At 39.1% G+C, this 16,824-nt stretch overlaps 1 protein-coding gene across 2 annotated transcripts in view; it reads left to right on the top strand.

Annotated features, from left to right (window-relative positions):
• NDUFA9 (NADH:ubiquinone oxidoreductase subunit A9) overlaps window positions 1-16,824 on the top strand; it is a 33,222-nt gene that overhangs the window by 1,672 nt on the left and 14,726 nt on the right. For both annotated transcript variants that reach the window (XM_053554813.1, XM_053554814.1), the window contains exons 2-6: window positions 1,832-2,002; window positions 2,615-2,712; window positions 6,749-6,840; window positions 9,287-9,428; window positions 11,213-11,315. In XM_053554813.1, the coding sequence (XP_053410788.1) occupies window positions 1,832-2,002; window positions 2,615-2,712; window positions 6,749-6,840; window positions 9,287-9,428; window positions 11,213-11,315 (606 nt within the window). The remainder of the gene's footprint in view (window positions 1-1,831; window positions 2,003-2,614; window positions 2,713-6,748; window positions 6,841-9,286; window positions 9,429-11,212; window positions 11,316-16,824) is intronic.

The following is a 16,824-nucleotide window of genomic DNA, read 5'->3' as shown; positions in this document are numbered from 1 at the left end:
CGAGGGTGGCGGGTTCAAACCCAGCCCGGCCAAACTGCAACCAAAAAATAGCTGGGTGTTGTGGCTGGCGCCTGTAGTCCCAGCTACTCGGGAGGCTGAGGCAAGAGAATCGCTTAAGCCCAGGAGTTGGAGGTTGCTGTGAGCTGTGTGTGGCCACGGCACTCTACCGAGGGCCATAAAGTGAGACTCTGTCTCTACAAAAAAAAACAAAAACAAAACACTGTTTACTTTTGGTTTCTGGATACCTTTTTCTCTTGTTTTTTTTTTTTCTCCTGTCTCACTGGGCTGCTTATTGATCTCTTACTGGCTCTTTGGGCTCGGCACTAACCTCTCAGCTTTAGTTTCTTCATCTGTAAAGTGATGACAAAGATGGCATTAAATAATACCTACTAAGTACTTAGAACAACGCTAGGCACCCAGTAAGAGCTCTGTAAATAATATGATGTTATTATTTTATTATTATAATATTATATGTCTAGTCTGTGATGTTTGCCTTTTTTTATTTTTATTTTTTTGAGACAGAGTCTCACTCTGTCCTCAGTAGAGTGCCGTGGCGTCACAGCTCACAGCAGCCTCAAACTCTTGGGCTCAAGCAATTCTTTGGCCTCAGCCTCCCAAGTAGCTGGGACTACAGGCACCACCACCACCCCTTGACCCCCCAGTGCCGGCTATTTTTAAAGATGAAGTCTCCCTCTGGCTCAGGCTAGTCTTGAACTTGTGAGCTCAGGCAATCTACCCACCTCACCCTCCCAGAGGGCTAGGATTACAGGCATGAACCACCATGTCCGGCCTCTGATGTTTGCTTTCAATCTCTATGATTGTAATCTGTATTTGGTGAGCTAGGCTATATCTCCAGTTCTATACTTTTGGATGGGGAAGAACTTGGACTTTGTGAAGCAGTCCTTGATTCCCGTAATGGAAGACCCTTCTTTTCAGCTGTTAGAATGGCCCAAATTATACTGGCCAGCTACACAAAGTAGTGAGTTTCCTAATCCTGCAGGTATGTGTTCAGGCTAAGGCAGGATAGTCTCTTGTACACATAGAATAGAGAAGATTTTATAAGCATCAATGCATAAAATTGAGGGTTCTTTCTGGTACCAAGAGACTGAGTCTATGAAAAAGAAAAGGTGGGAGGTTAACCTTCCTAAAAGAAAATCTTTTCTCAAGCACTTGCTCCTTTTATCATCACTTTTGATGTTTTTCAGTGGTTTGTTAAGTCTGAACTGTACTCTTTTTTTTTTTTAGTGTTCTGAATTAATAATCTTCTCTCTCCAACCCGTATCAACTTTATTTTCTATTAGTCATCAATTTCAGACTCTTCCAATTAAGTCTTTTGCTGTTTGTTACCTTACACTGGAAATATTTTTTTCCTACCTCTCCATTTTTACAGAGTATTACATGTTTCTCATGGAACTCTATTCTTTCTTTTTATTCCTTTTTAACACCTTTCTCAAAACACTTTATCCAGGAATACTTCATGATAATGTAACTTATTTCTTTCTTATTTTGTATCCTCAGTTTCTTTCACCGTACAGGCTTATACTATCATAATTTGTAACTACTTACTGTTTTTTTCTTAATAAGATTTCGCTTCCTAGGTAAGTTATGTTCTATGGGGTAGGGAATTTACTTTCTAATTTTTATGTATTTCCTATGTCCTATGGATTCTATTTTGCAATAGTTTGTGTTTATTGTTGCTGTTGGTACTTAAATTACTAAAGTGTTGGTTGCAAAATAATGTTGCAAGTTTCTAGGGAAAGAAACCTTTATATTCACAGTTACTTTCATATTAACATTTGCCACTTCTGTGTGTTCTGGGGTTTTGTTTAAGGTTCTGCCATCACTGCAGTAGCCACATCCGTGTTTCATGGTCCACCAAGGTGCCATCTTCATTATGCCCTCATACCTCATGGGAAAGGTGGGCGTTCCTCAGTCAGTGGCGTTGTGGCAACTGTGTTTGGAGCAACAGGATTCCTGGGTCGATATGTTGTCAACCACCTTGGTAAGTAACTTCCTTGAGTTCAGTATTCTCCCTTGCCATTGATTAGGATTGCCTGATGAAAAGCTAAGAGCTATGTTTCTCTTGATTTTAAAAGTATTATGCATTTTTCCTTTCTTGTTACTATGTTATTTTTATCTGCTGTGGCATTAAGAGTATACCCGTGCTTCCATATAGGACATTAAGATGGGAATACTGGACTCTGAAAAAGTTATGGCATTTTTAGCATGGCAAAGTATGCTTTTTGTTAAATATAATATCAATTCACGTATCATACTAAAATTTAAATATTTATCAAATATGTATCCCTATTGTGTTGATGTTTTGTTTTGTTTTTTGAGACAGAGTCTTACTTTGTTACCCTTGGTAGAGTGCCCTGGCATCATAGCTCACAGCAACCTCAAACTCTTGGGCTCAAATGATCCCTTTGCCTCAGCTTCCCAAATAGCTGGGACTACAGGTGCCTGCCGCAACACCCAGCTATTTTTAGAGATGGAGTCTTATTTGCTTAGGCTGGTCTCACCCATCTTGGCCTCCCAGAGTGCTAGGATTATAGGCATGAGCCACCGCCTATGATGTTGATGTTAGTCCTTATTTTAATCCATTCTCTTTTAGGACGTATGGGATCACAAGTGATCATCCCCTATCGGTGTGATCCGTATGACGTCATGCACCTTCGTCCCATGGGTGACCTGGGCCAGCTTATCTTTCTGGTAAGAAGCTTTTATGACTGATAATTGGAATTGACAAATGTAAATTACTAAGGTCATTTTTAGGAGTAAGAAGCAGTATAATAAAGCAACTATTTTCATCCCAAATGAACCAAGTGCATCCTCCATTCATAGGGCATTCTTTCAGCTAGGGTCCTGCATTTGTTTTGTCATGTATTTTTTTTTTCTGTGAAGGACCAGATGGTAAATATTTTAGGCTTTGCAGGTCATAAAATCTTTATCATAATTATTCAGCTCCTTCTTTGTAGCCTGGCAGCAGCCCCATACACAAAATGTAAACAAATGGGACTGATTGGGTTCCAATGAAAATTAGTTCACAAAGTTAGACTGCAGACCAGATTGGCCTGTGGGCTGTATATAGTTTGCTGACCCCTGCTGTAGACTATGCTATCTAGTATGGTAGTCACTAGCCTTGAAATGTGGCTAGTCTGAATTGAATATGCTGTAAGTGTAAAACAGATACCAGATTTTAAGGCCTTCTATGAAGAAAATAATGCATAATGTATCATTAATAATTGTTGATATTTACTACATATTGAAATAATAATTTGGATGTATTAGGCTAAATGAAATATATTATTGAAATGAATTTTACTTGTTTCATCTTACTCTTAAACGTAGCTAGTAGAAAATTCAGACGGTAGAATATTCACAAAGTAGAAAATTCAGAATTACATATATGCCTCATTTTATATTCCTATTGTACAACACTTCTATAGACAAAAAAAAAATCACAAATAGGTGATATATTACAATTTGGTCTGTTTAGCATAGATTTAATTTAGAACAGTTCTTTTTGAGCATTTCCTTTGTCATTCTTTAATCTACAGATTCTGCCTTTAGATCAGTAGTTGCCAGTGGGGCAAAGCATGGGGCAAGGGGTGGGGAAGAGTATTTTAGGGGACAGATTAACAATGCCTGGGGCTCTTCTGGTTGTCATGGTGATTGGAGAATCATACTGTTTATTAGAGGTCAGGGTTGCTAATTATCCTTGGGAGTACAGGACACTCCCTTTCTACAAAGAATTGTGCTGCCCTAGATGCCGACTGCTAACCTATTGATTGTATTTCCTGAAGGCCATAAGCTTGGGTTTACTGTTCTTATAGCCAACTTTCTACTTTTATCACCCGATGAGCGCTTCCATTTGTACACTTTCCCCTTTAAAAAATGTTTGGTGAACATCCTTAATATTTCTTGTATTATTTGCACATCAATTATTTATAATCACTTTAAATTTCAACCTTTTTTTTTTTTTAATTTGATGGAGAATTTTACTGTGTTGTTGAGGCTGGTCTCAAAACTTTTGGGCTCAAGTAATCCTTCCCACTCAGCCTCCTGAGTAGCTGTTGGCTTATTTTTAACAGCATTTTTGTTTATTCTTTGCTGAACATTCACAAGCTAATACTTATATTGGAAATTTCTCGTTTCTAAAATGTTTTTCTGTTCTGAAATCTTATTATCAAATATCTTCTTGGTATTATAGTTACAGGAGCTTAGCTTTTTCCTATTTTTTTGTGACTGAAGTTTATTGGTCATCTTGTCAATGTCTCAAAATTAAAGTATTTCAAAAGTGATAGGTGAAACCTTTTATCAGCTTGCAAAAGCAGAACATAGGAATTGAGCCACATGATAGTTATTCCATTCTTTCTACAGAATATTATTTACTGAGTATGTGGGGTTGAGCTGAGCTTTGAGCATTTTTGTTTATTCGTTTTTTAAATTTCAGGTTAATGTGAGGATACCAATAACCACGTCACAATATTTGAGTTTGTTAGATAGAGTCCCTTTTGTAGCTGTGTTCCACACTCCAAAGGGGGTACCAGACACCCCTATGTTGTTCCCATTCAGTGGGAGCCCCCAACCCTTCCTTTTCTCTCCCCTCCTTCAACCTGAATTGAGATGAGTTTTCTGCTCTGTGGGCATGGATTAGATTGTCTCCTGGCATGTTTTGATGAGCAAGATCATGGGGATCTCACGGTCTTAGGCGTTAAGTATTTATCTATGTGTTTAGTTTTGAGAAGGATGGGCCACGTTGGGTGTTGGGTGCCGATTTCCCCACTTTAGTCTTGGAAACTGCTGTCTGAATGGCCACTTGGTTGGTTTATCAAACTTATTGTTCCTCCCGGGCATTATCTTTGAGAATTAAATTTCCTTTGATTTCTCTCTAGGCTCTTAGGCTATTCATGCAGTTATGCCTCCGGTTCTTCTACTGAGTCATCTTGGATTCTTCCTATCCTACCCCTGGCATCTTTTCTGAAAAAGTCTTTTTTAAATCTCTTTATGTGTAGAGCTACTTTTTGTTGAGTATGCTACTCACTATTGTAGATGTTATGTATATATATTTATTTAATCCTCACAATAACCTCATGAGATAGGTTTTTTTTTTTTTGAGACAGAGACTCCCTTTGTCACCCTCAGTAGAGTGCTGTGGCATTATAGCTCACAGTAACCTCAAACTCTTGGGCTCAAGCGATGCTCTTGCCTCAGCCTCCTTGTAGGTGAATTACAGGCATCCGCCACAATGCCCAGCTAGTTTTTCTATTTTTAGTAGAGATGAGGTCTCTTGAGAAGGCTGGTCTCAAACTCGTGAGCTCAAGCAATCCACCTGCCTCGGCCTCCCAGAGTGCTGGGATTACAGGCGTGAGCCACTGTACCCAGCCCCTAGGTTGTATTTTCTAATTTTACACGAGGCCCTGAGAGATAATTCGTAACAAGTTAACACTTGATAGATTGGAATTTGCATTCCTGTCTGACTCCAAAGCTACTATTTTATATTATCTATTGTAGGCCATCAGTTCTGACTCTCCTGGTAGGGCTTTATTGTTTTGTTCTTGAATCTGAGTTTGTAGTCCTTCCCCACTTTTCTAAATTGTATAGGTAGGTGTTTCAGAATATTCTCATTTATTTTCTCTCTCTCTCTTCTCTTTCCTTCCCTCCTTCCTTTCTCCTTCCCCTTCTCATTCCCTTTCCCTCCCATTGTACTGACTTATACACATGCCCTTAGTATTTGGCCCTAGGAAATTCTTTTTACTTATTATCTTCCATTGAAATGCTTACAATACTTCTATTTTAACACAGAAACATTTATACCTTTGTGTAGGGGTTACTTAATAACCAGTCTTTATGCTGTATAAATTTATTAATCTAATTATAGACTACCCAGAATTATACTTTTACACTGAAACTTGCCATTGGCATGCCCTGAAGTTTTAGGTATTCATTTTTCTCTGACTTTTGTTTTTATATCTGTAAAGAAAAAATTAATTCTTTGCAGATGGTGTTAAAAAAAAATTAAAGTTTTTAAAAAGCTAGAAATTACTAGATCTGGGATTATTAGAAAGGAAAGAAGTAAGAAAATATTAACAGGGGCTGCGCCTGTGGCTCATTGGGTAGGACACCGGCCCCATATGCCAAGGGTGGCGGGTTCGAACCCATCCTCGGCCAAACTGCAGCAAAAAATAGCCTGGCGTTCTGGCAGGCACCTATGGTCCCATCTACTCGGGAGGCTGAGGCAAGAGAATCGCCTAAGCCCAGTGTTAGCCTTTAAAAGATACTCTTCCTATCTTCAGTCTGTAAATGATTGCTGCAGAAAGGGAAATTTTCTTTACTTCCCAAACAACCTGTGATTCTTTGACTATATTTCAGGAACAGAACAGAGACTTGCTTATTGGATTCCTTTACACATTTTGGGGGGAGTAGAGGGTGGACAAAGACTAATATGCTCCCTTAAAAATGAACAGTCTTTTTTCTAGTTTTGTCAAAGTATTCCTGACCTATTTGACCCTATTTTGACCAAGTATACTTTGACCTATTTGTCTTAAGAAGAGTCAGAGCATCAGCAGGGAATTTGAGACCTCAGAATCATTTCTGTTATAAATGGAGCCTGTGTAAAATGAAATCATATTATGACTATAGCTGATGACCCATTTTGAAACTGCTCTGGGGCAAAGGGCTCTAGATGTGTAAAACACTGAGGTGTGCCCCTGTGTTTTCATCTGCTTGGCTACCGCTATTATAGGAATGGAATGGAAGAGATAAAGATTCTATCCGACGAGCAGTGGAGCACAGCAATGTGGTCATCAATCTTATTGGACGAGACTGGGAAACCAAGTAAGTCTTTGTCTCTCATTTCTTCTTGTATAAGTCTCTCTTAAGTTTCAATAGACCTTTTCTGGGCACATTCTGTATGCCAAGCATCATAGTGAAATTTTCAATAAGTCAATAAGAGTTGATTGAACAGCCGCTATAAGCACATACCCAGTGACACCCTTAGGAGATCTATTTGACCACAGGTCTTCTAAGGCAGCAGTGTCATGTATTAGTGTGGCTAGTGTTACCATCTTGATAGAATGCTGTTGGACCTGTGCTTGGATCTGTCCATCTGGGATGGGTTTAGGAAGTAAGATTTTTCCTGTTTCACTGTTTATTAAGCTGAACATTGGTTTTTCTTGTGTGGACAATGTTCTAGATCTCTTCTCCAAATTGTTAATGGAAGACGGCATAAATACTGATTTGAACAGTTCTTTTTAGCCTTTTGGTGGATTATCAACAAATAATGTTTTAATCCTATAGTTCCACAACACTTTGTTTATACCTCTATTTTAAAATGCATTTAGTAAAGTTTAATTTAGATGTATTTATACTTATCTTTCTCATTAAATATCCTTTTAAGTTCTTTGAAGACTTGGAGGGTCTTACTCAACTTTTTATCCTCTGTAATGACTAACACAGTACATAGTACAGAGTAAGCATTTAGTTAATGTTCTTGAATTAATTTTTTTTTTTTTTTTTTTTTTTGAGATAGAGGCTCAAGCTGTTGCCCTGAGTAGAGTGCCATGGTGTCATAGCTCACAGCAACCTCCAACTCAGGCTCAAGCGATCCTCTTGCCTCAGTTTTTCTATTTTTAGTAGAGATAGGTTCTCACTTTTTGCTCAGTCTGGTCTCCAACTCTTGAACTCGAACATTCCACCTGCCTTGGCCTCCCAGAGTGTTGGGATTACAGGCGTGAGCCACTGTGCCCGGCCTTGTTCTTGAATTAAATTGGTGACTCACTTAAAAAAGAATATAACAAACCCAAAGTTAGCAGAAGGAAAAAAATAACAAAGCTCAGAGAAGAACTAAATGGAATGAAAACAAAAAGTAAACCAAACAAAAAAAATGCAATACCGTATACAAAGGATTAATGAAACAAAAAGTTGGTTCTTTGAAAAGATAAACAGAATAAATATACTACTAGCTACATTAATCAGAAATAGAAAAGACTCCGATAAGCTCCATCAGAAATATAAAAGGAGACATTACAACTGATACCACAGAAATATAAAATATTATCCATGACTACTATGAAAACCTTCACACACAAGAACTAGAAACCTAGAGGAAATGGATAAACTCTTAGAAACACACAACTCCCAAACCTGAATCAGGATGAAATAGAAATCCTGAACAGACTAATAATGAGTAGCAAGATGAAGACAGTAATAAAAAATATCCCAACAACAAAAAAAGCCCCAGCCCAGATGGATTTATGGCTACATTCTACCAGACCTATAGAGAAGAACTGGCACCCATTCTACTGAAACTATTCCATAGCATCAAGAAGATGGAACCTGTTTAACTCACTCTATGACACCAGTGTCTCCTTGACACCAAAGCTAGGAAAGAATACCACAAAAAAGAAAACTACAACTAATATCTCTTATGAATATAGATGTAAAAATCCACAACAAATGCTAGCAAACCACATTCAACAGCACATCAAAAAGATAATCCACCGTGAGCAAGTGAGTTTCATCCTAGGGATGCAAGGATGGTTCAATATATACAAGTCAAGAAATGTGATTCGCCACATAAACAGAAGTAAAAACAAGATGATATCATATGATAATCTCAATATAGGCAGAAAAAGCATTCGATAAAATTCAGCACCACTTCATGATAAAAGCCCTCAACAAACTAGGCATAGAAGGAACATATCTCAAAATCGTAAAAGCCGTATGTGGCAGACCTACAGCCAACATCATACTGAATGGGGAAACATTTAAAGCATCCCCCCAAGTACTGGATGGAAGAAGATAAGGGTGCCACTGTCACCACTTTTATTCAACATAATACTGGAAGTCCTAGCCAGGGCAGTCAGGCAAGAGAAAGAAAGGGCATCCAAATTGGTAAAGAGGTCAACCTATCCGTGTTTGCTGACAGCGTGATTTTTTTTTTTGAGATGGAATGTCATTTTGTTGCCCTTGGTAGAGTGCTGTGGTTTCATAGTTCTCAGCAACCTCAAAATCTTGGGCTCAAGCGATTGTCTTGCCTCAGCCTCCCAAGTAGCTGGGACTTTAGGTGCCTGCCACAACTCCTGGCTATTTTTTTTTTTTTAAGAGATGAGGTCTCGCTCTTGGTTAGGCCTGGGCAATAGAGTGAGACCTGGTCTGTAGAAAAAAAAAAAAAAGAAACTTAAGTGTAATGAATTCTAATACTGTAATGAAAATCAGCTTCTCACAGAAACCAAAATCCTAAGTCTAGAATTCTTAATGATTCATTTTTTTTCTCTTCCAGGAACTTTGATTTTGAAGATGTTTTTGTGAAGATTCCCCAAGCCATTGCTCAAGCTTCCAAGGAAGCTGGAGTTGAAAAATTCATTCATGTTTCCCATTTGAATGCTAATATTAGAAGCTCTTCTAGGTATTTGAGAAATAAGGTAAGTACATGTATCAAGTTGATTTGGGAAGTGGTTCACAGAGCTAGAGTTGCTGGGACGGTGCTGGTAAAGAGATTGGGATGGGCTTAGCACCCATAGCTCAATGAGTAGGGTGCCAGACATGTACACTGAAGCTGGCAGGTTCGAGCTAGCCCAGGTCCTGCTAAACAATGACAACTGCAACCAAAAAATAGCCGGGCGTTGTGGCGGACACCTGTAGTCCCAGCTACTTGGGAGGCTGAGGCAAGAGAATCACTTAAGCCCAAGAGTTGGAGGTTGCTATGAGCTGTGACGCCACGGCACTCTATCGAGGGCAACATAGTAAGACTGTCTAAAAAAAAAAAAAAAAAGAAGAAGAAGAGGTTGGGACTGCAGATGTGAGATTGAGAGAGCAGGTTCCGGAGAAGGTGAAAGAAGGTGAGTGCCAAAGCATTAGAGGTGGCACTGCTTCTCCCTTCTGGTAAGAGGGAGGAGAAAGTGGTGCTTCACACACCTGTGTTTGTAGATTTAGTGGTGAGACCTTGAGGTGGTTTTTCTCTGCTGTCTTAGATTTTCTCTTTGAATTAGAAGGTAAAGTCATGTACTGGAATGAAGAGAAAAGAAAATGATATATGAAATTTGAATAGAATAGAAAACATTTGGAATTGTCACACAAGAGAGTAAGTTAATTGGAGGAAAACACTATTTCTGAGAAATGTTGAGGGCCCACTTAAAATTGGTGGCATTAATTTAAAATGGTACCAATTTATGATTTTTATTTCCTTTTTTCCCTCCAGCTGCTGAAAGTAATAGGAGTTCATGACTAAAAGGAGAGCAGTGGGGTTCTTCCAGGGTTACAATTTTGCCTGGAGGGCAAAGGGGCAAGATAGTACACAGTATTAGTAAGAAGGTGATTGAAAAGATGGGCCATGGACTATAATCTGGAATACAGAGGGGAGGCCGGGGAAGATGGGGGGGCTGATGTAAAGGGAAGCAGGTATCAATGGACTAGAGTTCCTGAGAAAGTTGGGGAACTGGTATCCCAGGAGCCGGGGAACAAAGAAGCAGGCTAGAAGTTGTAAGAGATTGTCATCTGAAAGAAGGCTGTCTTCATTCAGTGTCTCAGGAGAAGGGCACTTCAGTTCTTGGTATGGTCTACGGTGTGATGGAGTTGAGAGTGGCAGACGTGGAATGAGGAGGTCATTGGAGTTCAGAAGGTCAGAAACCTGAGAGGTGCAAGTCCACTTGGACATTGATGTCACTCACAGTGGTGGTGTGTGTGGAAAGGAGGACTGGACTAGGTCTTGAAATTTTCATTAAACAAGAGAGCTTCTAGGGAGTTAGTAGATGATAACAAGTAAGGATGTTGAGTGATGGAGACCAGGAACGTTAATGACTGTATCCCTGACCTCATCTGGATAGGTATGTACGGCCACCACTTTGTTAGTTAGCCGGCTGCCACCATGGTCTTTTTCCTGGCAGGCTGCTAGATTGTTGACACAAACCAGAGAATCTGAAAATGGAGGCTGGAAAAATTCTACTCTGATCTCCTTTCTTCTTCAACGTAAACTTCCATAAAGTAAAAATGGGGGGAAAAACAATAAAAGCTAAAAGGAACAGGGCATTTTTGTGTGTTATTAAAAAAGAAAATTCTGTGTAACTGAGTTTTATGAATCACATCATTACCTTTATCTGGACGAAAATATGACCTTTCAATTACAAGTAGCTTCCTAATAGTGGAAAGAAGGGAAACTTTGTTTACTGATCTCAGAGCTCAGAACAGTTTTGTGTGGTTATTTATTTAGGCTGTTGGAGAGAAAGAAGTGAGAGATGCATTTCCAGAAGCCATTATCATAAAGCCATCAGACATCTTTGGAAGAGAAGATAGATTCCTCAATCATTTTGCAAGTATGTATTCTTTCTGAATAGTAGAAGAAAATGATACTGATTAACCAAATTGAAGTTGAGCATGAGCTAGTTGTATTCTCTGATCGGCAGACTAAGGTTATATAGATTTCTTTTCTCCCATTTGCCGTTTTCTTCCCTAAAGTTATATTCTCATAGTCAATATGGTCTTGCTACTCAGTATCAAAAGAAGCAGCTTAGATTAATAGAAAGAGCATGAAAATGGGAGTCAGAGGCCTGAGTTTAAATTTGACTCTGTGATCTTGGCAAGATGTTAGAATATCGTACAGAATGATTTCACTGCCCTAAAATTCCCTGTGTTCTACCTATTTATCCCTACTTCCCTACCCCCACCCACAACCACTGATCTTTTTACTATCTTTATAGTTTTGCCTTTTCTAGAGTATCATGGAATTTTAATCATACAGCATACAGCTTTTTTAGATCAATGTTTTTCACAATATGCATTTACAGTTCCTTCATGTCTTTTCATGGCTTGATGGCCCATTTTTTTTCTATAGCTGAATAATATCCCTTTGTATGAATCCCATTGTATGGATGCTGGTTTATCTAATGTTAATGTTTTTATCTTGTTTTTCTTCCTGTTGCTATGTCTGCTTACATTCTATATCAATTTCTACATTTTTTTTAAAAAAGTGTGTTAAAGGAGACATAATATAAAATTTGTCATCTGCTGTGGATTAGATTGTGCGCCCTCCCAAATTCATATATTGAAGCCTTAACTCCTAATATGACTTTGTTTAGAGATAGGGATTTTGGGAGATATTTAAGGTTAAGTAAGGTCATAAAGGTGGGATCCTACTTCAGTGGGATTGGTGACCTTATAGGAAGAGGAAGAGAGAAGAGGTCTTTTTCTCTCCCTGTGTGCACATCCTGAGCAAAGGCCATGTGAAGAAATAGTTAAAAGTCAGCTGTGCATAAGCCAGGAAGAGGGCCCTCCCCAGGAGCTATGTTGGCTGGCCTTGAGCTTGCAGCCTCGAAAACTGAGAAAATAAATTTTTGTTATTTAAGCTATCCAGTCTGTGGTATTTTATTTGGTACCAAGAAGTGGGGTGCTGCTGTGATGAATACCTGAAAGTGTGGCAGTGGAACAGGGTAATGGGCAGAGGCTAGAAGAGTTTCGAGGTGTATGTTAGAAATGTGGACATTAAGGGCAGTGCGAAAAGGTCTTAGTTGGAAATGAGGAACATGTTATTGGAAACTGGAGGTAAAGAACTTGACTGCATTGTGTTCTAGTAGAAGATAGAACTTTCCAGTGATGAAATTGTTCATTTAGCTGTGAAGATTTCTAAGCAAAATGTTAAAGGAACACTTTGGCCCCTTCTGACTGCTCATAGTAAAATGAGAAAAGAGAGAGATGAATTGAAGAAATAGTGTTAAGCAAAAATGAACCAGTTGGAAAATAGATGACAATGGTAGTATTTTATTTGTGCTTTTTAAGCCATTTCCCTGACATGAGACTAGCATGCTATTTCCAGTGCGCCTCTGACCTGCATCAGGAGGGCTTGGGTGCTACTGTCTGAGAGAATGTGGTGGGGACTTAGCTCACTGTTTTGGGTTTCTGTCAGCTTTGTGCTTGGAGAGCTTTCAGGGTAGTGGAGGAGGAGTGTCAGCCCAGCACTTGCAATACCCGGGGACTTGTGGGAGGACAGACACTGTCATTCATGTCTATTAAAGTTGTTTGAACAAAAAAAAAAAAAAAAAGAAAGAAAGAAAAAGAAAAGACCCAGGCCAGGTGCCGTACCTCACGTCTATAATCTCAGCACTCTGGGAGGCTGAGACGAGTGGATTGCCTGAGTTCATGAGTTCAAGATCAACCTGAGCCAGAGCAAGACTGTGTCTCTAAAAATAATTGGGCTTTGTGGCGAGTGCCTGTAGACCCAGCTACTTGGGAGGCTGAGGCAAGAGAATCAGTTAAACCTAAGAGTTTGAAGTTGCTGTGAGCTGTGACTTCATAGCACTCTATAGAGGGCGACAAATGGAGACTCTGTCTCCAAAAAAAAAGGTAGAGTTCAGTAGTATTGAAATGTTCACATTGTGGCTGGGCATGGAGGTTCATGTCTGTAATCCTAGTACTCTGGGAGGCCAAGGCAGGTGGATTGCTTGAGTTCAGGAGTTCAAGACCAGCCTGAGCAAGAGCGAGACTCCGCTTCTTCTAAAAATAGGAAAACCTAGCCAGGGATGATGGTGGGTACCTGGAATCCCAGCTACTTGAGAAGCTGAGGCAGGACAGTTGCTTGAATCCAGGAGTTTGAAGTTGCTGTGAGCTATGATGCCACGACACTCTACCCAGGGTGATAGAATGAGACTTTGTCTCAAAAAAAAAAAAAAAAAATTAAAAAAAAACCAAAAAGATACTCACATTGCTCATGCAACCAATCTCCAGAACTTCTTCATCTTCTAAAACTGAAATAACTCTCCTATTAAACAACTCCTCCTTCCCTCCTTCTCCCAGACTCTGGCAACTACTATTCTGCTTTCTGTTTCTAGAAATTTGACTATCTTATGTAAGTAAAATCATACAGTAGTTGTCTTTTCGTAACTGGCTTATTTTACTTACCATAATGTCAAAGTTCATTTGTGTTATACCATGTGATATAGGCTGAGGCGGTGTGATAAGATTTCCTTCCTTTTTAAAGCTGAGTAATATTCCATTGTATGCACATTACATTTCATTTAACCACTCATCCATCAGTGAGAGTGTGGGTTGCTTCCACCTTTCGGTTATTGTAAATAATGCTGCTGTGACCATGGTTGTACAAATATGAGAAGTGGAATTCTGGAACATATGGTATATCTACTTTTTACTTTTTTTAATAAACCACCATAGTGTTTTCCACAGTGGCTGCAATACTTCTCACCAAATAATGCACAAGATTCAAATTTCTGTATATCCTTGTCATCGTTTGTCATTTTCTGGGTTTTTTGTTAGTAGCCAATCTATTGGTTGTAAAGTAGTATCTCATTGTGTTTTAATTTACCTTTCCTTAATGATCAGTGATGTTGAGTATCTTTTCATGTGCTTTTTGGCCACTCGTATATCTTGTTTAGAGAAATATCTGGCTTGGTGCCTGTGCACAGCCACTAGGGTGCCAGCCACATACTCCAGAGCTGGCAGATTTGAATCCAGCCCTGGCCTGCCAAACAGCAATGACAACTACACCAAAAAAAATAGCTGGGCGTCAGTCATGGTGGGCACCTATAGTCCTAGCTACTTGGGAGGCTGAGGCAAGAGAATCACTTAAGCCCAGGAGTTTGAGGCCATGACACTCTACTGAGGATGAAATACTGAGACTCTGTCTCAAAAAAAAAAAAAGAAAAGAAAAAAGAAATATCTATTCATGTCCTTTGCTCATTTTTATTTGGGCTGTATGTTTTTTTGTTGTTGTTGAGTTCTTTATATAGTATGGATGTTAAACCCTTGTCACATATATGATTTGCAAATATTTCTCTAATTTTGTACATTGTCTTTTCACTCTTTTGTATCTTTGGATGTGCAATTTTTTTTATTTTGTAGTTAGTCCAATTTATCTATTTTTACTTTTGTTGCCTGTGCTTTTAAGAAATCAGCGCCAAGTCCAATGTCATGAAGCTTTCCTCCTACGTTTTTGTCTAAGGGTTTCTTAGTTTTTAGCTTTTAGGTTTAGATCTTTGATCCATTTTGTTAGTTTCTGTATGTTGTGTGAGATAAGGGTCCAAGGGTCCAGTTTCATTCTTCTGCCTGTGGATAATCCTTGTTAAAAAGACTGCCCTTTCCCTATTGAATGGTCTTGATGTCCAAATTCTTTTCCTTTTCTTTTTTTTTTTTAATTTTAGATTGATGTAAGGGTACATATAATTAGATTATACTGTTTGCATTTGTTAGGTAGGATCTAAATTGTAGTTGAACCCTTCACCCAGGAAATGTGCCGTATACTCTTATATTGTGCCCGTTAGGTGGTAGCACGTAAACCCCTCCCTCCTCCTCCCTCCCTCTTCCTTCCCTCACTGTTTGGATGTAGTTGTATTTTTCTCTCATGGGGCTGCAGTTGTTCACCTATTGGTTTCCTATTAGTATTGAGTACATTGGATACTTGCTTTTCTATTCTTATGATATTTTACTTAGAGGAATGTTATTCACATCTATACAGGTAAGTACAAAAGATGTCAAGTCTCCCATCATCTCTCTCTCTTTTTTCATTTGGGACATAGTTCTAGTATAAGTCTCCATCTTTTTATGACTGAAAAGTATTCCATGGTGTACATATACCACAGCTTATTTATCCAATTCATGGGTTGATGGGCACTTGGGTTGATTCCACTTCTTGGCAGTTGTGAATTGAGCTGCAGTAAACATCCCAGTGCAAATGTCCTATGGTAAAATAATTTTTTTTCTTCTGGGTAGATACCTAATAATGAGATTGTGGGGTCAAATGGAAGGTCTACTTTTAATTTTTTGAGGACTCTCCATACTTCTTTTCCAAAGAGGCTGCACTAGTTTGCAATCCCACCAACAGTGTAAAAGTATTCCCTCCTCTCCACAACTGTGCCAACATCTGCAGCTTTGGGACTTTGTAATGTGGGCTGTTCTCTCTGGGATTAAGTGATATCGTGTGTTTGTAGACCATTCATCTGTCTTCTTTAGAGAAGGTTCAGTTCATGTCTCTTGCCCATTGATAAATGGGATTATTGACTCACGATAGATAAAACATTTAAATCTAAGACATGAAACAATAAAAGCCCTAGAAGAAAGTGTGGGGAAAACTCTTGGATTTGGCCTGGGGTAAGATTTTATGAAGAAGACTCCACTGGCAATCTCTGTAACAACAAAAATAAATAACTGGGACTTAAGCTAAAAAAAGCTTCTGCACAGCTAAGGACACAACAATTAAAGCAAACAGACAGGGCTTCAGAATAGGAAAAGATATTTTCATATTATAAATCTGACTAAGGGCTAGTAACCAGAATCTATAGAGAATGCAAACTAATAACTTTTTTTTTTTTTTTAAAGAAGTTAAATTTATGTATCGGGCTGACTTTCAATAGCTCACACAGAGGGAGCTGTTATGTGTGCTACATAGGAAACCCCAACTCAGAAGCAGTTCTTCTGGGAATGGTTTAGCACCAGGTTCCCCAGGAACCTGTGTTGTGTGTTGGTTGTATGACAGGCAAGGAGGCAGCTCCCTTTCTGAACTGTACCCAGTTTCCTAGGACTAGGGGTGTTTTGCATGGACCAGTGTCTGTGGTGCACTGTGGAGACCTGCCAATGAGGGGGGAGGAATTCATGACAACCCACCAAGGGATGGTGAGGGGAGACAGCTAAATTTCTCCATTCATTCGTTTATTCATTTATTTATTTATTTTTGAGATAGTATCTCATTCCCTCACTCTGGGATTGAGTGCAGTAGCATCATCATCCAGCCTGCCACAACACCCGGGTAGTTTTTCAATTTTTGGTAGAGAGGGGGTCTCACTCCCACTGCAGCTGGTCTCGAATTTCTGAGCTCAAGTG

Source organism: Nycticebus coucang, chromosome 12 (genome assembly GCF_027406575.1).
Source record: "Nycticebus coucang isolate mNycCou1 chromosome 12, mNycCou1.pri, whole genome shotgun sequence".
Lineage (NCBI taxonomy): Eukaryota > Metazoa > Chordata > Mammalia > Primates > Lorisidae > Nycticebus > Nycticebus coucang.
Note: the sequence above shows the minus strand (reverse complement) of the source record. Positions and strands in the feature narration are given on the sequence as shown.